At 38.0% G+C, this 25,522-nt stretch overlaps 1 protein-coding gene across 12 annotated transcripts in view; it reads left to right on the top strand.

Moving 5' to 3' along the window:
* The window catches only part of Fmn1 (formin 1), a 378,745-nt gene that overhangs the window by 271,087 nt on the left and 82,136 nt on the right, over positions 1 to 25,522 (top strand). For 5 of the 12 annotated variants that reach the window (XM_033765033.1, XM_033765032.1, XM_033765030.1 and 2 more), the window contains one exon: positions 20,414 to 20,497. The exons of 4 other annotated variants lie outside the window; for them this stretch is intronic. In XM_033765033.1, the coding sequence (XP_033620924.1) occupies positions 20,414 to 20,497 (84 nt within the window). Of the gene's footprint in view, positions 1 to 20,413; positions 20,498 to 23,103; positions 23,926 to 24,357; positions 24,855 to 25,522 lie in introns of those variants that run through there. 3 more of the 12 variants (XM_033765034.1, XM_033765040.1, XM_033765041.1) reach the window with 3 other exon arrangements.

Raw genomic sequence — 25,522 nt, 5'->3', positions numbered from 1 at the left:
GCATAAAATTTGCTTAAGTCAGGATAGTGGTTACAATTGAATGTTTTTACCTTGTAAATTATTTTTAAAGGAGCATGTGGGCTGTTTCCTCTCCTGTTGATGTGGTTAGCTAGAGTGAACTGGACCAAATGGATATCCCACTCACGCATACACGTATGACCTGGCAGTCATTTTTCTCCCTCCTGAAGAACTGACAGCTTTATCCTTATCTAAGATGAGGAGCCTGAGGAGTATTGTAATAAAGCAGAGTAAGTTATCACATACAAGTTTTTTCCTTTCCCTCTCCATTGGCAGAAATGGGCGCAGACCTGACTTCAAGGCAGCAGCAAGTACTAGTAATGAGAAATCCAAGTTGTTCACACCATGTGTGTCCCTGAGTGCTCAGCTCTTCTTGTCCCTTTGCTCTTGTAAAACCCTCAGCCTGGCCCATTGTGTGGACTTTTGAGCAGAAACCTGATCACTGTTTGATATTTCCCTTTCTGCTTCCAGGGCAGCCTGCCTCCCTGTGACATCTTGTGAGTTTGATGATAAATAGCGAGGGGATAAGAGTGGCTTAGGAGGAAAGTGGAAAGCAGGGTTTCCCCACGGCCCTTGACTTTGGGTCACCTAATTTTGTCTAGAGAGGCTCTTAGGTGTCACCCTGGATGTCTTCTTATTCCATCTGACAATTTCTTCAGCCAGTCTTCAAGAAGTACAGAGCTTCTGAAGCATGTAGAGTTCCATAGGAAGCAAAACTGAGCATTGCCTCAGTTATTTCACTGCTTACAACTGGGCTTCTCCAAAAGACACAAAGTTCCACAAAACAAATGAAGGAACAATTCCTCCCACCCCACACACATTGAATATTTAAACAAAAATGACCTGCTAATCTTTAGAGATGCCAGTATTTTTAACACATGAAAGGTACCCAGTAAATATTTAAAGAAAATATACACCCAGGGTCCTCTAATGAATTTCTTTTTCTTCTAAATACCATCTGGCAAAATGATCAGAATTGTGGCGGTTCGTTTCATCTCACGTTCTTATTCAAGTTTCACCTCCTTTTCCATAAGGCCTTGGTGTGAACCAAGATTGAATGTTTAATTGAAGAGGGCATAATTTTCACACATACAGAAAAGATTTGATGAGGCTTTGAGGTTTATTGTAGCCATTAAAATGTCGTAGCTGCTGGCAAACTCCCAGAAAATGCCTAAAGCTAAACCAGATGTGATTAGCTAATTTCAAGAAGTTTTGGGCTATAGTTCCTTTGACAGACAGGACTCTTTAGAAGAAAAGTTTTTGAGTAGTTTTATATAACTACTTGAGTAGTGTTCTATAACAATAGAACATGAATTAACCTGTGGTTGATAGCCATACAAGTGACATTGATACATTGTCAAGCATCTTTCAGAGAGACAAGGACTTTGAATAACATTTTTCTGTGAGTATGCATGCAGGGAATAGAGTATAGTATCAACGACAAGTTGTAGTGTGATTATTATTTATCGGGTACTTTTACATATATCATCTCTTTTAATCCTTACAATGATTCTGTGAACGCAATTATTTCTTCTCTCTCACGAGATAAAGAGGCTGAATGAAGTTCATGGTGCTGAAGTAACTGACCAGTGTTTTACACATGGTTATCTAGCCATATTTTGAAACTATATGTGACCCCAAAGTGTGTATTCAGTATTGTGATATAGCCTGCCTCTGGCCTAGATGTGTTGATGTCCTTGTAGATCAAAACAGAAAGATATATTCAAAGCATAATGCTTTATAAAGAGACAAGTGACAGAAAAAGAGCTCCTGAACATGTGCATGAGCACCCGTGTGTGTACACACACTCCTGGGACTACACGTCCACACTTTCAGATCAGACGGAGACACAGGAGCGATCTTACTCTGGGTCAGGGATAGAGAGAGAGAAGTATAGGAGAGGTGGATTTTTTTTTTTTAAGTAAATAGACACAGTGTTACATAGGATTAAGAATTCAGACTTTGGAAATAGATGTGGTTTTTATTGGCTTGGTTAAAATAAGATCTTGTTAAGTAACAGATATCTACTGAACATACTAATTTTCTGGGTCTCCAGGTATATCTTGGTAATAGACTATATGCTTCATATATGCAAGGCCATGGTTCAATCTCTAGCACCAAGAAAAGGAAAAATACTCATTTTCTTACATGTAAATGGAACAGTGTAGTACTTGCCTCACAGGAAACAATGAGAGCATGGCTCCTTAGGACAATCTTGATTACACTAATTTGAAGATGTACCCTTTACTAGAAAGTATGCAACCTATAGAATCAGCCTCTGTTGTTGAGAGGCCACCTTGTTCTGTTTGTGAAATATCTGATTCCTGGAGCACTTGTGTTTCTTTCTCCATATTGTAAAGACAGAACCAATTTTTATTTTTATTTTTATTTTTGTTTTTGTTTTTGCAGTACTATGAATTGAACCCAGGGCCTTCATACTGAGATGTATCCCCAACCCAGCCTAATTTTTATGTTGAGGTAGGATCTTATCAAGTTTCCCAGACTGGGTTTGAACTTGCAAGTTTCCTTCCTCAGCATCTAGAGTGCTGGGATTATAGGTATGTTCCTACTTGCCTGGCAGAGCCATATTCTTAATGCTGGGGAACACGTTCATTATATTCTTTTTTACTCTATATCCCTTAATCAGAAAACGATTTTTCATTCCCTGGTGCTACTGTGACATTATGAGGAATAGTTGAGATATCAAAACAATGATAGTTTCTTTCTTACTCCTCAAACTTGTTTCCTGGCAAGAACTCTGAAGCTTTCCTTACCAACCCATATGTGGTAGGCAGAATAGTGGCCCCTAAAGATGTCCAAACCCTAATCTGTAGAGTCTGTGGTTATGTTACCTTACATGGCAAAAAGGGACTTTGACAGTGTTGAGATGGGGAGATTATTCTGGCCTGGCCAAGTGGATCTAATCTAATCACATGAATCTTTAAAATGAATCTTTAAAAGCTGAAGGTTCTTGGCTGTGATCAGAGAGAGAGAGAGAGAGAGAGAACTACAGAAGAATGATCCGAAGTATGTAGTGCTGTTGGCTTTGAAGACAGAGGAAGGGGGCACTGAGCCCAGGAATGTGGGAAGCCTGTAGAACTGGAAAAAGCAAGGAACACGTTCTGCCCAGAGGCTGCAGAGAGGAGTACAGCCCATCAGCACCTTGATTTCAGCCCAGTAAGATGTGTCATACTTCTAACCTGTAGAACTATAAGATATATCCATGTTGTTTGAAGCCACTTAATGTTTGTGCTAATTTGGTATAATGGCAATAGGAGACTAATATACCATGTAACAGATCCTTCTTTCTGACTGTTCCAGTTAATACCACTTCCTAACCACTGACCACCCCAAACAGTGGTGCTGAGACCGTACATGTAGGGTTCCCCAGTGGGCCACTCATCAATACTGCACAGAATGTGAATAGGTGCTCTCTAGGAAGGAGTTTTTTAGGTGAACCAATTTAAAAATGCTGTATATTAAAATGATATGGGGATTCACAGTGTATACTAAACTTATTAAAGGCATTGAGAATTTCTGTAGCATAAAAAATAGATTAACCCTGTTTAAAACAGCATTTGCCAACTTAAAGCACAAAATACTGGTTTTATTTTCACTGACTACTTAATGATATTTTATGGAACATACATTTTACAAAGTACAGTTTTAGAAGAAGAAAGGGATATTGGTATTACTATCAAATTTTTAAGATAACACTGTTGTTTGATTATTTCTGGTTGACCTCAGTTAAAGAGGGACTGCACAAGCCTCTGTGGCCTTTGTTCTTTAGTGTGGCTCTTACACGCTTGTGGCTATACTGCCCTTGCTATCCCTGTAAAAAAAATAGGCCAAATCCTGTCATGTCTTGATGCCTCAGAGTCAAAATCAGTAATATTAATGTATTTTAGATTATTCCAGTGTCACAGCCCCCAAGTATACATTTTTGACACATTTCTGTGATCATGCTTTATTATGAAAACTGCATTCTCTTGAAAATAGGAAAGCTAAACTACTTTTTACTTGGAAAATGAGATAGGAACTCTTCAGGTAGCTATTAAAAAGTCAGCATATTCTGGAAATTTTACCAAAGAATAAAAATAAACTGCCTTTTTGGCTAACAGTAGTTTGTAGTCTCTCTCAATAAAGTTGAACTACTTAATGAACTGGGTATTTACTAAATACTGCTTTGGAAACTGCATTATGGATGCTATTATCATGTATATAAATTGAGGAAATATAATTAGTAGTTAACCTTCAGTATAAAAGCCACAAATTTCATTGATAGTGTTGGCTGAGATGTAAATTCACTTACGTGTATTTTTAAAGATAATTTCGATATCTTTTTCTGTAAATATTTAAAACTATATATTTGAACATGTTCTTTCATATGTGCTATTTAGACATATTTGGGAATACACTTAAACAGTTCTGTAAAGACAGGACCCTCCATTGAAGTTTTTGATATCTGTTATCACTCTGTAAATGTTTATACTAAAAGCATTTATCCCAAAGTGTTAATTCTTTTATGCCTTTTCAAATGAGGCACTATGTAAAATAAACAGTCTAGGAAGTCAATAAATATGCAAATCTTCTTTTTAAGTTTGAAAATTGTTAATATTTCTAGACTAATTCATATTGAATACAGGTGTCACGTCCATAGAAATTTTAATTCCCATGTCTTGATTTTTGCAGAGCAACTAGATTAGCTGAGAATCTTAGCTCAACCTCAATTTTGTATACGACTAGTTAGTACTTGAACCTTCTACCTTAAATCTGAATTACAAGAAGATATAAATTCATGTATGAAATGAACTTCAAGAAAGAGAAATTTGCCGTTTAAGTATCTTAAACTACAGTCAGTATGATGCCCACTTGAGGATGACAGATTGTATTTGCTGATATAGCTCCACTCTTTTCCAAAGCCTCACCAAAACAGTTAAATGACACTCATGTAATCTGAATTGTAGTTTACCATGTGCCTGGGCAGAGGCTGGTATATTCAGTAATTATTTGTGTATGTATGTGCTATTTTTGCAATTGAAACAATTTAAAATACAAATTATACTTAGCTCTCAATTATAGCTAAGTGGATTAGTGAGATTAAGGATTAGCCATGGGGTTTTAAAAGTTAACAGTATCTTGTTTTTCTTTTAACATGAATTTACTGGGTCAGCTAAACTACTTACAAATTTGCAAACCTTTTCTGTTGAAACCACTCACTGTACAATAAACTGGCTATTCTTTGTCCTGAAAAAAAAAGGTACAGTTTGCAAGGTAGCAATACTCATCCCCTTTGCCAGTTAACTCATTTGTCTTGCGGAACAAGTTAAATATCTGAGCAAATACATGGATGAGATATGAGTGAGGTCCTGAAGGAGGAGGCTGTAGAGTTGGAGGGTAGAATGGGAGACTGAATGTTGACACAAGGGAAAAGGGCAGCGCTCTCAGGGAGAGTCGGTGTCTCTAGCAGTATAGGCAGCCCAGGACCTGCTTAGCAGGAACAAAGCACGCGCCATCATGTTCTTGATCTTTCCCCTGACTAGTTTTGTTTTTATTTTGATTTTGGGTAATGTGTATTGGCCTTCCTGATCCTGTTAAGGAAGAGTCGACAGAAGTGAGAAGGAAAGCTCATAAGTGATGCTGCCAGTCCACTAGTGTATGTTTGAATTTGTGTCATTGTGAAAAGTGGGAAGAATTCCTCTCTCCCTGCTCCTCGTCCAGTTCTTCAATTCAAGCTTGCCAGATATGCATCCTTTTTGATTCTCACTTTCGGGCCACATATTGCTCCCTCCTCAATTGAAATCAGTGTCTCTGTCCACTACTCTGATGAAAGGGTAACCACAGGCAGACTCAGTTACTGTGCTCCCTAAACAGAATTAGGATAAGTGATTCCCTGTTAGTGTGATCTTAGGAAGCAAAGGTGACCGTTTAAATGAGATCAGTGATGAGTACTCCTACATTTAAGAGCACCAACGTTATTAAATAAATGGCAGGAATTCCACTAACATTTAAATTTAGAGCAATAAAGAATTGTTTAGTATAATGTGTCCTGGTATAGTAGAAATAGTTTAATTTCTTGAATATACATATATAATTTTTATAATGAAAAGTATCTTTAAAAACATAAGTCATAGTCAAGACTCAAATTAGAGGTAGGTAGGTTGCTGAGGTTGCATAGAACACACTTGTATTGAAATGTTTCTCCTCAACTTAAATCCATATTTAACTTGGAATACTGTTTTTTATCATTATATGTATATTTAAAAGCAATAATGTTACCAACTAAAAGTTGGCTTGCTTTTTATTATTAATAGGTGCTGAAAATTTAAAACAATATCAGTAAGAAAAGTCTCCTTCTTGCTAGTGTGAATATGGGTCCAGAGTGTATAAATATGTTCAAAGGCATAGTGCCTAACCAATTTCTGTGCCGCTAAGGACAACGCTCCTAATTTAATGAGCATCTATAAAGTCCAGCAAATTATTTCTTTACTTCAAAGTATTATTACCTGCAATATAATAGTAAGGAAATTGAAGGAATTTTCTATGAATAACAAAGCTAACATTTAAAGCACATTTATCTGATTACAGTGCTTGTGATATTTCTACTGCACCATGGTTTATTCTTTTATTGTTTATGGGTCAAGCCCTCAAGCACTAGCAGTATGATCTAGAACAATGGTTGGTGATGAATCTATGGTAGTCATGCCACCACAGGCTATTTGGTGCCATTGAAAGTTCCAAAAAGTTTGACATCTCTAGTCTAGAATGATAACATTTGAAGAATAAACCAAACTGAGTTCTTTAGTTCATCTGCTAAGAACAACAACATAGACAAAAATGAGAATCACAAAATTTCTGAGGCTCAAAAAAACAGAGGGACAATTGGTAAATGAACTTGCCAAACAAGAAAACTGAACTCTAATTCAGGAATAGGAGAAAGTGAGAAGCAGTTTGATTTTTACTATAAGATTCACACATACCAACACTCATTCATAAATTCTCATGAGTGCATGTCTAAATAATTTTTTTACATATTCATACAAGAATTAGTAAAATTACTGAGGAAGAATGTCCTAACATTATGGACATAAATTCCCAATTTTAAATGGCCCAAGTAGATACCTGGATGAAGAAATAGAGTAGATACATACTATTATTAGAACCTTTCCAATACTTTGGACAAAAATGAAAATTTACCAACTTCTAGAAAGAGAGGGTAGGTGGGTTGATCATAGGAACAGATTACACAGGGAGTCAAGAAGTGAAGTGACTTCAGATTTTCCAATAGCATGACTACAATCTGTAAATGGATCTGAATGCTGGAGGAAAATTACCCCCAATCCAGATTCTTATACCTACCATACCTTTAATGGAATGTAAGGTCATATTAGAAACATTCTGAGATATGTGAAGTTTCAGAAATCTGATCTCTCATGTAGTTGTTTCCAGTTTGCTACTAGAGGATGTGCTATTTGTGAAACAGGAAGACGATTTACAGGAAGTTAAAAAAATCTATCACAATAGAAGCAAATGAATCTTCAGGGTAAAAAACAACAACAAAAAACAACATAGAATAGCAGGCATGCATGGAGAAGAATACATTCCAAATGAGATATGTCAAAGGAATCATGGAGAAGATTCTTATGGCATATTTAGGTAATGCATGTGGTATACCTGAATATCAAGAGAGCAACAAGAAATTTATGCAGTTAGCAGGAAGTCTTGGGTTCATTTAATAAGTTCATAGGAAAGAAGGCAAAATAGAAAAAATGATTATTTCTGAGGGTAGGGTTAAGGAAAGTGGGTAAATCAACCAGGAAAAGCATAATCAGAATTTAAATATATTATCTGGGACTGAGAGTTGTATTTACAAAATCATAGCAATGTCAAAACTGAGTACTGTATTCATTTAAAAAGTAATATTGGAGCTTTATGGGATGAGGGAGATAGATAGGAGTGAAGAATGTGGTATCATTTACTGTACTACAAGAGAAAAAGTATTAGTAGAAATTGGTTAGAGATATGATAAAAATACTAAAATAATCACATTAAATTGGTTAACAGCAATTCTTCTGCAGAACAGTTAGCAGGATGGAGACATCCTTAGATGGCATAAAATGCATTTGTAATTTGTGTGTATATAACTTTCATAAATGTACCAAGAACAAAAACCCCACCAAATAACAATAAATCAAGTCTTTTGAGGGATAGTTCAATTTCCATGGCAGAGGTTACTACGGTATATTGAAAGTAGTTCCAGAATGGGTTTTAGGAGACTGAAGCTTAAAGTTTAGTTCTGCTGTTTTTTGACTACATGATAAACCATGCATCTTAGACAAGTCACTTACCCGCTGCAAACCTCAGCCGAAATCATGAAGCAGATCATCTTGCTCCACGCTACCCCACTCAAAGCAGTATTGGAACCCAAAACCAGGTGAAATGTTGTGTGAGGAAGCACTTTGAGTGTGAGAGGTAATTCCTAAACTCATTCATCAGCTACGTAGTTTGCTTGGTGCATGCTGATGTATCCTAGAAGGGACAGGGTGGATGAACCCATTAGGACAAGTGTGGCTCATTTATCACCTGTAGGAAGCCCCAGAAGACATGACTGGAACGATTATTGACCGTGCCTAATTTATTAGTTCTTCCCTGCTGTGCAGCCCACTTGTCCATGGCAGTAGCTTATTAAGCCTGAACTCTGCTACAAGACTGGAAACATTAGCCAGAGTCCTGACCATGTTGCCATGGTGTTAAAAATATTTAGCCTCACAAGCAAAGTTTTAGAAATAATTTTTTAAAACTTTGATATGATTTATTTCATAAAACGATTTCAACAAAACAAGCCTTAAGGAGCTGGGATAAGTATCTCAGGAAGGCAGTGGGTGTGAAATGTTGAACAGCATGGTGACTTTTGATGCAAAGCATTCAGTTAAGTACAGCATGGTGGGTAAAGGTCACGCATTTCCCAAATGGAATCCTTTCAAAGACAAATTGTTCAGAAAGGAGAGAGGACACAGAGACTGAAACTTGATTCATCCACTTAATTAATGGAAGAAGTCTGTGTTTTCCTTTGAAGCGGTGACTGTGACATCTCTAGGTGGGAAGGATGAGTTATGTTGTCGTGGTTTCCTCCACTTGGTTTGCACTCTATTTATAAACCAACATGTTTAGTGGAATTTATTTTGTTAGTTTTTTTATTTGACAAGAAACATCAAATATTGAAAGAGAAGCTACTATTTTGGAAAAGCCTAAATCAGATGTCCTGAATTCGAATCCTTGCTTCACAAGCTGTGTGACCATTTACAAGTCATTTCATCCCTCCCATCTCAGTAACCTTATACAAAAGTGAAGGAATTACTACTTGCTCCTCTGGGTTTCTTTTTTGGAGGATTTACCAGGATCATCTAGAGGAAATTTCTTTGCAGAGAATAGGCAAAATGGATAATACTTTCCCTTGCGTCTAACTTCAGCCCATTAGCAGAGCCTGTTTATTGTATCCTTCAAAATTTGTTGTGAAACTCAATTCACTGCTTTCTGTTTCTGTTTCTACACTGTGTTTCTAATCTAACCTCTCCCCACTTATCCACAACACCCGACTTTAGGTTTCCCTGCTTCCACTCTTGCCCTCCTATAAGCCGGTGTCTGCCCACAGACAAGTCATGGAACTTTGTTGTAGTCATTGCTCTTGGAATCAAATTCAGCCTCATATTCCTGTCCTCAAAGTTCTGCCTTGACCACTTCTACCTTTCCAGTCTGATCTCTTGTCCTTTATCCCCTCCCTATGGCACTCTGGCCGTAGAAGTCTCTCTCTCTCTCTCTCTCTCTCTCTCTGTCTCTCTCTCTCTGTCTCTCTCTCTTCCCTCCTTTCTCTCCCTCTCTTTCTCTGTCTCTCTGTCCACCTACTCCATATAAGCAAGTACCTAGTATAACTTTTTAGCTTTTATCTAGATTGTACCCATCAGAGTCAGGCCCTGCCATGTACTGTACTTGTGCAACCAATAGGTGCTGAGAGAATGAATGAATGAACAAATGAATAAATTGTAGAAATGACTCAACTTCAGATATTTCCTGACTTCACTATAAGAGAGACAGGTTAGATTAATTTCCATGGCCAAAGACACCAAATAAGCATCAGAATCAGATTTCAAGAGACATAGTTTAAAGATGTCTGAAGGGAACACTTATGGCTCTGAGAAGTAGTGGGCTCCTCATCTACTGATGGTTAAAAGACTATTATGGTAGATAGGTTGGCTAGGTCCTGTTAAAATGATAGTTGTTGGATGTTTTAAAGGTATACTACAACTCCACATTTCTAAGATTATTATTATTGTGCTATTTCTATGCATTCTGTAGTTGTCCATATTCAGTAAGGGTTATTTGATTGCTTCTTAGACTTAGTAAATTAACAGCTAAAAAGTCTTAAGAGTTCTGAACACTATAGATATAAAATTTATCTGGAAAATTGTATCAGACTTGTATCTCAGGCATTCTCTTTGAAAATGACTTCCAAAAGTTGGCTCTTAAATTATTCCATGTCTCAGAAATTCTTCCATTGATGCCATCTAGAAATAAACTTTACTAGTAGAGGTATTATTCAATATGGCAGTTAATGGGAAAAATTCTGGCCCAAATCAGAAATCATAAAAAAGGTGCTCATATCACTTAGCCTTTTCATTTAAAACCAGTTAAATACAGCAACATTTGTCTGTCCTTTCATGCAGAGATGAGGCCTTAAATTCTGTAGCAGTTGGATTCCTTCAGGTCTTACTTGCCTAAAACCCACACCATAATAGATCTTCTGTGATCTCCTTTTGTATTTTTAAAGTGAAATGATGACTTTCTTGAATATCACCACCGAATCTTTCTAGATATGTTCTCTCAATCTTTTTAAAAAATCATGCCTATTGTCTAGAATGGCTTTTGCTATTCTAGGTTTCTTCTGGTTCCAAATAAATATTTGGATTATTTTTTCTAGTTCTGTGAAATATATTGTTGGAGTTTCAATTGGCATTGCATTGAATCTGTATAGCAGTTTTGGTAGTATGGCCATTTTCACCATGTTGATTCTTCCTACCCAGAAGCAGGGGAATATCATTCCATTTTCTTATATCCTCTTCAATCTCTTTTTTCAGAGTGCTGTAGTTTTCAGTGTAGAGGTCTTTTGCTTCTTTTGTTAGATAGATTCCTAGATACTTCATTTTTTTGGATGCTATTGTGAAAGGAATTGTTTCCCTAATTTCTCTTTCAGTGAGTCTGTTATTTATGTACAAGAACACTATTGATTTTTGAGTGTTGTCCTTGTATCCAGCACTACTCTGCTGAAAGTGTCAATTAAGTCTAGAAGTCTTTTGGTGGAATTTTTTGGGTTTTCAATGTAGATTATCATATCGTCAGCAAATAATGACAACTTAACTTCTTCCTTTCCTATCTTTATTACTTTGATTTCTTTCTCTTGTCTAATTGCTGTGGCTAATGTTTGCAGAACTATATTGAATAGGAGTGGTGATAGTGGGCATCCTTGTCTTATTCCTTATTTTAATGTGAAGGTTTTCAGTTTTTGGCCATTTAGTATGATGTTGACTATTGGTTTTTCATAGCCTTTATCAAGTTGAGATATAGACCATGTATTCCAATTTTCTGCAGGTTTTTTTTAATCATGAATGGGTGTTGAATTTTGTCAAATGCTTTTTCTGCATCTATCGAGAGGATCATATGGTTTTTGTCTTTGACTGTTAAAATAGTGTATTGCATTTATTGATTTACAAGTGTTGGACCATTTTTGCATTACTGGAATAAATCTGACTTGGTCAGGGTGTATGATCTTCTTGATGACCCTCTGTATTCTGTTTGATAGCATCTTATTAAGGATTTTTGCATCTATGTTCATTAAGGATATTGGCCTGTAGTTCTCTTTTTTAGTTGGGTCTTTCCCTGGTTTGGGAATCAAAGTAACACTTGCTTCCAGGAATGAATATGAAAGTATTGCTTCCCTTTCAATTTTATGCCTATACTTTTCAGTTTTATTTAGAATAATTTAAAATGTATAGAAAAATTACAAAGGTAATATAAAGAGTTCTCATCTCACTGTTACCCAATTTCCCCATTATTAATATTTTATATTGCTATGATATGCAGGTCAAAACTAAGATACTGGCATTGATACTTTTCTGTTAACTACACACTAGTCTCCATTTAGATTTTATGAGTTTTTTCCCCACTAATATCTTCTCTGTATCCCAAGGTCCGGTCCTGGGACCACATTAGACATGTTCCATTTCCCCTGGTTGCTGATCTCCTATTCTTATATCTGACAGCAATATTTTCAATTTCTCATTTAACTTTGTACAAATAGTACTTTTTCAAAGCCATTACCTGCAGTTTATAGTCAAGTAATTAAAATTGAAAATTTAATAAAGTGAGCAACTTCTATAAATGGATTTGGAAACAATGCAACTATCCTTGATAAGAAGTATATTGAACTTATTGCAAGAATTGCTAAAGGAGACAACCAGAAACCAAATTCCAGGCTTCAAGCTTTTAGCATGCTATAAGAATCAGGAAGAATGCAAGAGTATCATTTATTTGATGAGCGCATTCACAGAGTGTCTTTTACATTTCCCATTCAGGAAAAGGATGCTCATGCGGTTATTATGGTAACCCTTCAGCTATGTGTACAGCTTCATCCTTTGAAGTGAGTGGGGTAGGCAGATGTAGCCGATAGAGCTGAGACTCCAAGACAGGAAGCAGCATGGTCAGAATCACCCAGCCAGGCATAGAACTTGGGTCTCCTTGGCCAAACCAGTGCTCAAGCTATGTACCATAAATTTATATTAGGTCAAAGCATTTTCTCCACAGAAACGGATTTGTGGGTGGTTTTATGACTATCAAAATATTTTTCTACCCAAGTAAACTGTATATCTTGGCTCTGTGGAAAATTCACAGTCCACAAATAGATTATTTTTGTGTTTGACAACCAATGAAAGTATTGCTTCCCTTTCAATTTTATGCCTATACTTTTCAGTTTTATTTAGAATAATTTAAAATGTATAGAAAAATTACAAAGGTAATATAAAGAGTTCTCATCTCACTGTTACCCAATTTCCCCATTATTAATATTTTATATTGCTATGATATGCAGGTCAAAACTAAGATACTGGCATTGATACTTTTCTGTTAACTACACACTAGTCTCCATTTAGATTTTATGAGTTTTTTCCCCACTAATATCTTCTCTGTATCCCAAGGTCCGGTCCTGGGACCACATTAGACATGTTCCATTTCCCCTGGTTGCTGATCTCCTATTCTTATATCTGACAGCAATATTTTCAATTTCTCATTTAACTTTGTACAAATAGTACTTTTTCAAAGCCATTACCTGCAGTTTATAGTCAAGTAATTAAAATTGAAAATTTAATAAAGTGAGCAACTTCTATAAATGGATTTGGAAACAATGCAACTATCCTTGATAAGAAGTATATTGAACTTATTGCAAGAATTGCTAAAGGAGACAACCAGAAACCAAATTCCAGGCTTCAAGCTTTTAGCATGCTATAAGAATCAGGAAGAATGCAAGAGTATCATTTATTTGATGAGCGCATTCACAGAGTGTCTTTTACATTTCCCATTCAGGAAAAGGATGCTCATGCGGTTATTATGGTAACCCTTCAGCTATGTGTACAGCTTCATCCTTTGAAGTGAGTGGGGTAGGCAGATGTAGCCGATAGAGCTGAGACTCCAAGACAGGAAGCAGCATGGTCAGAATCACCCAGCCAGGCATAGAACTTGGGTCTCCTTGGCCAAACCAGTGCTCAAGCTATGTACCATAAATTTATATTAGGTCAAAGCATTTTCTCCACAGAAACGGATTTGTGGGTGGTTTTATGACTATCAAAATATTTTTCTACCCAAGTAAACTGTATATCTTGGCTCTGTGGAAAATTCACAGTCCACAAATAGATTATTTTTGTGTTTGACAACCAAATGAATGAAGTTACAGGGAGGCCTTTTTAGTCTCAGGGGAGGAGCTAAGAGTTTTGGCCAATGTCTTTATCTCTCCCAGGTTTCTTAGCCTTGCTGTGTCTCATAGGGACAGGAGCCATGGACTGTAATTCTACTTTTTAGGTACCCTTGGAAAGATCAGTGACCTACTTGGGAACTGACAACCCTGGTGCAGGTCTCTGTAGTGTCATTTAGTAACTGGACCTCTTTCTAAGCCCTCTGCTTCCCTGATTAAAATGAAGGGGTTCCAACTATGGTAGTTGGCGATGTGTAGCTAATGTTTGCCTCTTTCCTTACAATTCATGAAGTATTTTCATAAGTATTCCACATTTTTTCTCTAGCATCACTGTAGAAGATGAAGGTAAGAAGATAGCATAATACCAGGGAATCTGAAAACATGGGGTTCAAATTCTGACTTGGATACTTATGATCGGTGTGACTTTACTCCTCTACACCTAAAAATGGGAACAGTAGCAGAATTGAGCTCATAGAGCTCTTGTGAGAAGTAGAAATGAGGAGGGCACACCAGACCAGCGAATGTTTAAGATACTTTTGGTCATTTAAGGTTGGGGACTTTGAATAGTTTTCAAGGAGCTATTGGACGTACAGATAAATGGCAGTGTGTCTAAGTCAGAGTGAGTGAGCAGACACCATAGGGTCAAGAACTTTTCCGGTGCTGTAACACACAGAAAGAGGAAACACCCAAACAATTTATAATGGCTATCTTGCTAAATCTGCTCTTTTGTGTTTTAAACTGCTTTTTTGACCATTTTGATGATCTTCACAAACTTCATTAAATCTCTGCTCATAAAGTAAAATCTGCATACTAAAAGGAGGACCTTGTTTGACCTCTTCAACCAGTTCATTTGTTTTCAGCAAGTGTTTATTCTAAGCACTGACTTAACTGCTAATTTTAAATAAACTCACTGAAATAACAATTCATTTATAAACACAGTTTAAGAGCAAGTATTTATCCCCATTTTCTAGGGGAGAGATATATTCCTATTTGCTTTTCTGGTTTTTCTTCTGCTAGGAACAGGAATCTCTAAGAACAGTGATTAAGCTGGCCCAGTCTGATGGTAGGGAAAAGCTACACAGAGTTTTCCCTCCAGGGTACTTCAGACTCACAGAAACATTTGCAAAGCCCTTCCAGATTGTGACCCATTGGAGAGACTCAACAAATATTCACTGCCTCCAGTGTCAAGCACTGTATTCCTAGGAATTACAAGTATCTCACTGTGCATTTTAATATAGGATCTACTTCCCCTTAACAATATCCCAGAATTAAAAGTTTTAAAGAGTTTTAAAACTGATGTTTATGTTATGTGTATTTTTATCTCTTTAGTTATATTTATTATGAAATCAATTATAAATCATCAGAGGCACATGCATTGATGAAATGGGGTAAAAATAAAAAGGCAACTAACCTAATAGTAAGAACGTGACTGGGCAATTTAATAAGCACCTGGCTCATCTTGAAGACAGAGAAATTCCTTGGGGCTTCTCAGGCCCCCAGGAGACAGTTTGGATAGGATCCCTTGCCTTGAATTTTTATCACTTTAGGTTCATTAATGTCGGGGCTGCAGATGTTAGAGAATTTAACAAGCATTTCGGGATCAGTTGTTCCTAGCTTCCCTCAAAGGGTACTGTTTTTCCTCATTTCAGCTGTTTTGTTCTTCCTAACATCGGAGTTTCCCCTTTCCTCTAACAGCTCCTCATCCTTAGCACACACGGACCACATTACACATAACCCTGAGATAGCTTCCTGGCAAAAACTTCACCAACTCCGCTGCTCTAACCTGCTAGGCCTTAGGATGCATACTACCAGGGGATGCTGGACCAGAAATCGCGTGTCATAACTCAACCGTGAGGTAGGATCCGTGACAGGTTTATGGGAGAGCATGGCTTTAAATAGCCAAAGTCACTGTCTGGAGACTTCCCGTTAATACTGCTAAAGGCATCCAACAAGCAAGGCTATTGGCCACTTTGTTACCCATTTGAAACTATTTCTGATCTCCAACTTTGTTTGCAAACACATCCTCAGAAATCCTGACTCCCAGCAAACTGACAGTGCAGCCCTCTTTATGTGAAGCCTTGTTTATAGGCCACGGTTCTCCCGACAGATTTACAAGTGTCTGCGGAGTTTTAAAAGACGATTGCTTAACAGGCATTAAGTGAGACACGTAGGACTGTGTAAATATTTTAGCTGGAATAGGGAACTTTTTTTCAAATGTCTGAGCCAAACATTGCATTAAATCTGAAGACAGTGGCAAACTGATGAGCCATAGTTGCCAGCTTCGTGCTTCGCCAGAGATTCCTGTAGCCAAGACTAGATATCCAAATCCATCCACCAGCTAAGACTATGTGTTTTCAAAATAACTGCGTCCTTTCTTTTTTCTTCTTCTGCCTCTCCATATTTTCTTTTTTATTTCCTAATCATCCATTTAGATGTAAACACTTTCCAGAGTAGAAAATGATAGTCACCGTGACTAATTTGGAAGGGCTGAAATGGGAGCACAGGCTCAGAGGCCAGAGAAACCAGGCAAGGCTTACAGCGATGTGGAGACAGGTTGCTTTTTGCTCATAAGCTCGTATGTCTTCATCGAGGCTGTCTTTGTAGCCAGCTGTTTAACTGCTGGAAGGGAAATAGCCTTGAGATTAGCATTGATGCCTCTTTCGTACACTGATTCATTTGAATTTTCTTCCAAGAATTGTATGTATGATCCTGTCACTTATTTCTAGTAAAAAACTGCCACAAAGTAAGCTTTTCAATTTCAGAAGGATGCTGTTTCAGTGTTCTGTAGGAAAGCCATTGTCCTGAGTTGAGAAACGAGTACAATGTGCTACTCTATCTCAAGTGTAATATCTGTGGGAGTGAGGCATCTTACTTAACTGAACCTCACTATGCCTTTGCTGATTCCATCAGCAACCTTGGAGATTTTGCCCAGTGACTTTTCCTTGTGCATACTTCTTGCGTAGAACTTAATGAGCAACCCCCAAATGGAGGTTCTATATAGTCTTTACAAATGGATTGAATTATAATCATATATCCAGATTATTACTTGATATAGTTAATCATCAAGTCTAAGCATCCTAAAATTATGTGTGCTTATACTTTATATAAATGTATATTTCAGCAGAGTGATGTAAATTTGCCTTTTGACAGCTCCCACATTCAGATACCTCCGCCTGTATTAACAATAGAGTAATTTGCATTTAAATTAAATATGACACATTAGGGCCTTTCAAAAAAGGAGCTAACTTCATAAATAGACTTCAAACTTAGTTGTGTCGCCATTATCCTTTCTGGAGGGTAACCTGTCCATGTACAGTACCCACAGTCCATGTTTGGCATGAGTCTAGCTTGTGGGGCCTAACCACCTCCACAGAATGGGATAGAAAACTGTGTTTTCTCTCTACTTTATCTCTCCCATTGTAATACAACCTTTGGTTGTATCAAAAGCAGTTTGGCTACTATGTATTCAAAACTCTGAAAATATTTTTTTGCCTATTTTACCTGTCATTCTACTTCTTGTATCCTAAAGAAGTAATCATGAACTCAGAATAAATTTATACGGACACAGGTGTGATTCAAAGCCTGACTCACTGTGGTAGTAACATGGAAAGCACTTTACTTTTCAACAAAGGCAGAATTAAGTGAACTATGATGAAACTTTATATGGCTGTGAAACAAATGTTTGTAGAGTTTGTGAAATAATATAAAAAGTGTACCTGAAAAGTTAGTTGAAAGAATCAAAGTACAAATATTTCCTTAGCAAATTCAAGTATATAAAAATCACATGTAAAGACAACACCTGTAAAATTAAGGAGAATCACAAACTGTGATGTAAAGGCCTCAATGGAAAAAAGAAAAAAGATGCATAATAATTGAATTCTGGTTATAGTACCATGACTGGCTTTTTAAAATAAACTTTTCAAGTATCTATATGTGTATTTGTTACCTTCATAATGCACTGCTCCCCTCCCCCAAGCCAAAGTTGAGTTACCTTGCTTTCCATGCCCAGGAACTTCTAGCTTGGATGGCTTGCCCAAGGCATCCAGTTATACAGTCATCCCAGAGATAGCATCTTTCTGATTGTGTCTTTTTCTTCCTTTATAACACAACTTTCTTATATATTACTTGAAATATCTTAACTTTCTAAATCAGTCCTAGAAATAAACTTATGCAGCATTAATGAATTCTTCATGATCACATGTCTTTGCAAATCCATTATTTTTAGTTCAAAGGATGTCTTCTAATGGTGGTGATTTTCATGGGGACCATATTTTTCAATAAATGGTTAGATCACTTGACATCCTATAAATCAAATCATGCTGAATCCATCTCTACTTCGGGCTGGTCATGGGTAGGTGATTAATGAATATTTTTCATGCTAATGTCTCACAGACTAAGGCTGCACCCATAACCGCATAATCATCACAGTGGAAATTCTGACTCAACTATGATGTTTGATAGGAGCTTCCTTTGAAAGTGCTTTAGACAATACCGTGCAAGGGCTATAGTCAATGGCCCAGCTTTGCAAGTCTTTCCAAAAGTCCTACAGCCTGCTGGCATGTCGTCACTTAGCCCTGTCACTTCTACTTAATTTTTCATGGAACAATACTCACAATCATGGGACATTAAGGTGCATTTAATCTTGGGCAGCCTCCTCCCTCAGTGCAGTGAATCAGCATCATGGGATTCCCCTGCGCTCTAGCTTCCCAGTGGGTGTTGTATTTTTTTTTTTTTAATACAACATTCCTCTGAGGAAAGAGGCACCGACTCTCTAGAGAGCCCTTCCTCCTTTGTACTTAATCTGAGTAGCCTAGGGAATATCCTCTTACACAGAATGATATTTTTTGTGTGAGATGAAGATTTTGTGAGTTTTTTTAAAGAAGGGAAGACTCTCTAAAGAGTCCTACTTCCACCAAAGGAGACTTCATTGAAAACATTCCAGGCAAATCAGAACCCACTCAGTTTTGAAGCATTCCTTGGCCTTAGCACTTGTCAGGAGAAGAAGTGGAGCTATGTTTTAGGCTTAACTCCAGGTATTTCCCATTTTGCTGTTCCTTTTCTAGTTTAACTTCTCAAACACATAGCTGTGAGATCGTTTCACTTACGTCACTCCTCTTCTCCAAGTTGGCGTCCTTCCTGCATCCCCCACTTCCCTGGAACCACTTTTGAAACACAGTGACATCCACGTTGCTAGGATCGGTGGCCACTTCTTTGTGATCAAGAGTATCACTGCTTTTGTTTTCCTTGCTATACTGTTTTCCCCTGAGATCACGTAACTCTGCATTCCTTCATTCTTCATCCATTGTCATCCTCTCCTCCACTGCTTGCACACTTGTGTTTGTCTTGTACCCCTTGTCTTCTGTGGCTGCAATTTCTCCCTGGACATTTACCTTTTGCTGTGGCTTTAAATACAAAATTTTATGTCAGTAACTCTGTGGTGTGTATTTGTATGCCAGCCATGTGTCCCAAGTTACAGCTTTTTATGTATAACTTGAATATCTAGTTAACATTTCAAACTTAACATGTGCTAAATAACACTGTATTTTCAGGCTCAAGCTCACTCATAGCTTCCTTTTTTACTCTGATTAAATCTCTAGTTAAATATCTTCACAAAGAGACTTTATCAGAGTACTTTAAAGAAAATCGCAAAGCTCCTAAGTCTTTAGCACCTTCTGGACTCCTTTCTCTAATCTGGGTGGCTGTGATGCTGATTCAAAGCTCACCTGTAACTTGGGGAGACCTCTGGGACCAGGCAGCTTCTCTCTGCTGCAGGCACTCTCTCCTTGGAACTAAACTGTGGTCACAGGACACCAGTGATCCAAGAGTGAAAGGAATTCCTTGTGGTTCAGACATGCTAGTTTTTATCCCAAAAGGCCCATGTGAGCTCATCCTATTTTTCCTTTGCTAAACAGCTTTCCTCCTCTTTAACTCTCCTTGACCATTTCAGTTCAATTTATGAATTATCTGTCTAAGATATCTGGCCACTACCCTTCAGTCCAGTATGAACAGGAAGTCCCTGCCCAGTGTTCTGCATTGCCATACTGTATTATAATTTGCTGATTTCATTGTTCCTTATTGTCACTAAATTATGAATATTTTAGAGGAGAAATGTAGGTTCCATTGTCTCCAGCATCTAACTCACAGGGCATAGAGAGAACACTCAAATATTTTGAATATATGAGTATTTGGGCAACTTATATTTACTCACGGTGGGCCTAAGAACCACCCTCTGTCTTGTAATCTGAGAGCACTTTACTCCAGTATCCTATATCCATAAAAACAAAGATATTTATAAGAGTTTAAAAAAGGTATTGAAGGGGTAAGGGGTCAACTTGCCTCCTTGTGAAGAATCTTGGTTCAGTCCTTCTCTCATATTCTCAGCCCACACCCACAGTAAGCTCTGCTGTGTGCATTCAGGGTGCTGTACTGGAGCCTACGGAAGTTGCACAGGCCAGCTTTCTCCAGGTAAGTTCTTTCCCTTCTGCTCCTTTTGCCTTTATTTAAAAGAGACCCCAGTTCTTCTTTTGTTATGAAAGATGATATCCCATTTTCCTAGAATATTTGTTACATCCAGTTAGGCCCTCATCTGGGGAAGATGGAATGCTTGACCCCAAGAACTTATCAAAGATTTTTTGCTTCCAACAATATAATAACTTCTAAAATTCCTTCTACGAATTTCCAACCTAGCTTTTGGGATTTAAAAGTATCACTTATCTAAATGAATGAATGAATGTCAGTGAAAACGCCATGGTATGTAGTCTCATTTTGTTGGCTCCAGCCATCCACTGTACTATGCATAGCCATAGGTATTCATATACATACATATTATTTCATGTGCCTTCACACACACCACACACACACACACACACACACACACACACACACACACACACACACACACCAAATTCAGAGCCAGAGTCTATCAAGACACTAAGTGTCACTACTGCATGTATAAGTTTCTCTCCCCTTATTTGGTAGTTTATTCATTAATTTATCAAGCACTCATTGAGCATCTTTTCTTATAGCAGATGCTAGAGATAGAACAGTTTGCAAAATACACAGTTGTTTGCTAACAGGACATGTAATCAAATGATGAAAACGATAGTATAAGTGGAAGGGGGAAGTAAAGTATACAGTGTATGACTTTGTAATAGAGGAAAACTCATTAATACAGACTGTAAGGAGAAAAAGAAATCCCAACAAAAAGAATTAACAGAAGTCAAAATGATAATTACCTCTAGACTCAATTACTAGGCAATAGAGGAGAATATCCTGGCAAAGAGATACCCTGATTGTGGTGAGGAACTGAGAAACAGTGTGGCAGGGAGAACAAGGTAAGGTTGGGAAGTAGGCTTGAGCCAGCCAATGAAGGGCCTTACAGGCTGCTTAAGAAATTGGAGACAATCTCTGTGAGTAATGGAAGGCACTGTTAGATTTAGAAGGGGGCTGGAACAATCACATTTTATCCAGATCACTGTGACTGCACACAGTAGGCAGAATAAGGCAAGTGACAAGGCTGGAATGGGAAGAACAGTGAGTGGTGGTCTGGTGGGGAGCAGTGATTCCAAAGCTCTTCAGCAAGTGAAACTGTGGATTAGCCAATCACATCCTGGACATGGTCACTGGAACTTTTTCCTGGGTGACACTTTCTAGAGAGAGAGCATAGCAAGAGAGGTGAGGGAACCTTTTGCCAAAGAACTTTTTCCCATGTAATGACTTGGTGCAGGGGGATGGGACTGTAAGGGAGACCAGTCCTTGAGGGAGAGGCCAGCCCAGAATTGGGGACACAGAAGCCAAGAAAAGGAAGTGATCAATACAGTGAAATCTTGCTGGGCTGTCAACAAAGATGAGATACAAAAAAGGACCCTGACCATAGGATCGGTTCATTACTGACTTGAGAATGTTTTTCCAATGTCATAGTTGAGAGTGATACAAATTGTAATGGGTCAAAGTGACAAATATTAAAAAGGGATTATTGGAATTTTAAAAAGTAACTTGATTGTGAAAGGATTTACCTATTTATAATGTTGTGGTTTTGTGTAGTAAACACATAAATATTAGGACTGTCAGTTATTCAGAGAATTGTGGGATATTTTTCTCTATCCTTTCTTGAAACTAAAAGAATAGAGCCATGAACAATATGTTGCATAGCCAGGCCTCCTCCCACTTGAACAGTTTAAATGGATTGTCTCAGTTGCTTTCTCTGGGCTGACACATTATACCCAACACTCACATTTGAAAGGAGGAGAGGTTTATTTTGGCTCACAGTTTTAGAGGTTTTAGTATATAGTTGGCTGGCTCCAAGGCAGGTGGTTGGGGGAGCATGGGGGAAAGGATTGACTTGGAGGAAAGCTCACATCACGGCAGTCAGGAAAACAGACAGCAAGAGAGGAGATGGGAGCAAGATAAATCCTTCCCGGTTGTACCACTAGTGACCCAGCCTTTCCATCTAGGCCGTACCTGCTAACAGCACATTTAATTATAGCACCCCATGGCTCAGTCACTTCCCAAAATCTCCATCCATAAACATACAAAGCCTTTGGGCAACATCCTACATATAAACCATTACACAGATAAAGAATATTTTGGGGCAGCCTATTATTATTCAAGATATGAAATGCCTCTTTTTCTGTATGTTTAGGTTCTCAAAAGATTTTATATATCAAAAACTCAGAGTCTTAGAGGTGTTAAATAACTTTTCCAGTCAAATAAGTATATGGAAAATAAGAATAAATGAATGCATCTTTAGATTAAGAATAGTACAGAGGTAATTAAGAACTTATTAGGTTTTGATTAATTATATCTGGGTCTTGCTTCTATAGCCTCTCACTCTTACTTGTAAAGTGAATTTCATTGCTTTGTTCTTAGGAGTCAAAAACAAAAAGTAGATAATTACCCATGATCTTACATGATGTCTGAAATCCTAAAACATCCCAGGCCATATCTTTATTTTGGCTAAAATGATTCACAAGTACTAAATCTTTAAATGAAGAGTCTCTTGATTTAGTCCCCATCATTTCATTACATACCGGTTTTTAATATTTGTTCTCTTACCATGATTGCCTATTAGCAGCTACCTTTAGAAACTAGTACTTTTTTTAATAGTTAAAAGTGTTATAGAGAGAAAAATAAAAGAAAGAGAAACTAGAGTGGCACCAGCTTTTGACACTGGACCTGCTGGTACAGCCAATATCTGAGGCAACTTTGGTGGTCTAGCAATATTGTAGAAGAGTCTTCTGGTTGGACAATGAGCAGCATTTGTGGATTTGGCCCTGACCTCTCTCCTTTATGCACTGCCAGTCTCCAGTGTCATCATTAATTAGTCTTCAGGTCTCCCATCTGTCTGCTTAGAAACAACTCAGATAAGCCAAGTTAATAAATTGGGGCGGCTGAGCTGCCTGGCCTCTGGTACATGTGACTGTGTGGAGACAGTCAGAGGGCAGCCCACTCCTTTGATCGTGAAGGGAGTTTAATTCCAACAGGCAATGTGGGAGTCCCAGCTTGTAGGGCTGCAGAGAGGTCCTGCCAGCACACCAGTGGAGCTGCTGTGATTTGTCCTGGTTTCAGTTTCTAATTTCAAAACCAGGAGGCTCAGAAGACTGGGGGAATTGTTACACACTTTGCTTCATCTTTCCCCAGGAGTTGGCCTGCATTCTTCAGTGAGTTCTCACAATGGGTGGTGGAACTTCAGCAAGGGAATGAAAATCATTATCACTGTGTTCTAAACAGGAGATTTGCACTATGACATATTTCCGTAAATAGAGTCCATAGTATCTGTAGCACATAATCCCCAGCCGTGACTCCCTTGCCATTCCAGCTCTGATATATTTCCCAACCAATTTACTACAGCATAAGAATACAAGTAATATTTATGATCCTGCCTGCTACACCAGGTATTCCGCAAACCATTTTGCATGCCTTACCTCATTTCATTATCATGTCATACCTGGGGTGGGTCCCCCTTTGCAGATCATAGAGAAAAGGCACACCCCACTTGAACCCAGGTGTAGATCCTGATGCAAGCATAAAACCTTTACCACCTCATGAGATAGCCCCATAAAACTTGAATAATTTGTTGAGCGTGGGGTCCATCACCACATCCAGAACAAATGGCACTACAATGACCGACCTCTTTAATACAGGCAAGGGTGGAAGCTCTGCCTTGGAACTTGTGGAAAGAAGTTTTGCCTTCAGCTTTGCTTTAGCTAGGGAGGAGTAACCTAGAAGGAATTATCATCATGGCTTCAATCATACCGTGTTACTAAATTGCAAGCATGTCTCATTTTATCTGTGTCCATGAAAACTAGTTCTATAAAAATAGAATCATTGGAATTTGAAGTCTTCAAAAGTTAAAGAAACTAATCCTTTAGCAACTTAGGAAAAATTCTAGTTCTCCTTTAAATATGACTATCTGTATTCTCGAGAGTGATAGCTGAATATCATGAGAAAACTTTTATGTCGCCATGAAAGTTCATTGAGAAATGCTGATTCTTCCAAGCAGCGGTCCCTCAAAGTGTACCTCTAACTTGGCCTACCTGAAACCACCCAATAAAGATGATCATCTTTGCTACCTTGCTCAAGCTTCATGGGGTGAAGTGGTGGACATTGCTGGGGTCTTCAAAATACACTAAGACCTTTCAGATCAACTTGGGACATCCCACAGTGCTTGAGAAGTAAAGGGGCTATAAGCCCTTCTAACACCTTTCCTGGAAAGGGAGTGAGAAGAGACAACACGGGTCACATGGCATCCCTCGCGAAGGCACTTCACATCCGGGTTAACGATGTTAATATTACTTTGCTCTACCTCCAAGGAAGAGTCCAGGTAATGTAAGAAAATATGATGCTTGCCCAGATGCACAGAGATCGCTAGAGAAGCTTGAGGATAAGGAGTGAAGCTGGTATGATAGCTGGTATGATGTTAGAAGGAAATGGAAACTTTGGATAATGCTTTCTGGTAATGCTGGTGTCTCAGGGACACCTCTAGGATGAGCAGGACTAGGTAGAGCACACATTTAGGGTAAGAGGAGAGTGCATGGAGAATCCCATGAATGAAGACATAGAGCCAAGTATGTTGGTAGGTATAATTGGGAAATGTTGAATAATTGCGGTGTGTAGATCAAATATATACAGGGAAAAGCTGAAAGCTGCCATAATAGGACTAATATCCTACACCTGGGAGTTTGAATTTAATTGCATTGACCATGAGAACCATTAATAGTTATTTTTTAACAATAGTTATATTAATGTATGTTTGCAGTACATAATGATTACATTCATCATGTAGAGCTGGTACATGTGTGTAGCACATCTTAATTCTTTTTCTTTGTATCCTCTCTCCACTGTTTACCATGAATAAACTTGCCTTAGAATTCATAGAGACCAGGAAAAACATTAGGAAATTTCAGTTAATTCTTGATCTCCCTCTGAAAGACACAGAGAGAGAGAGAGAGAGAGAGAGAGAGAGAGAGAGAGAGAGAGAGAGAAAATTTC

Source organism: Fukomys damarensis, unplaced genomic scaffold (genome assembly GCF_012274545.1).
Source record: "Fukomys damarensis isolate Sample0158 unplaced genomic scaffold, DMR_v1.0_HiC HiC_scaffold_17, whole genome shotgun sequence".
Classification (NCBI taxonomy): Eukaryota; Metazoa; Chordata; class Mammalia; order Rodentia; family Bathyergidae; genus Fukomys; species Fukomys damarensis.
This window is presented reverse-complemented; position numbering and strand designations above follow the sequence as displayed.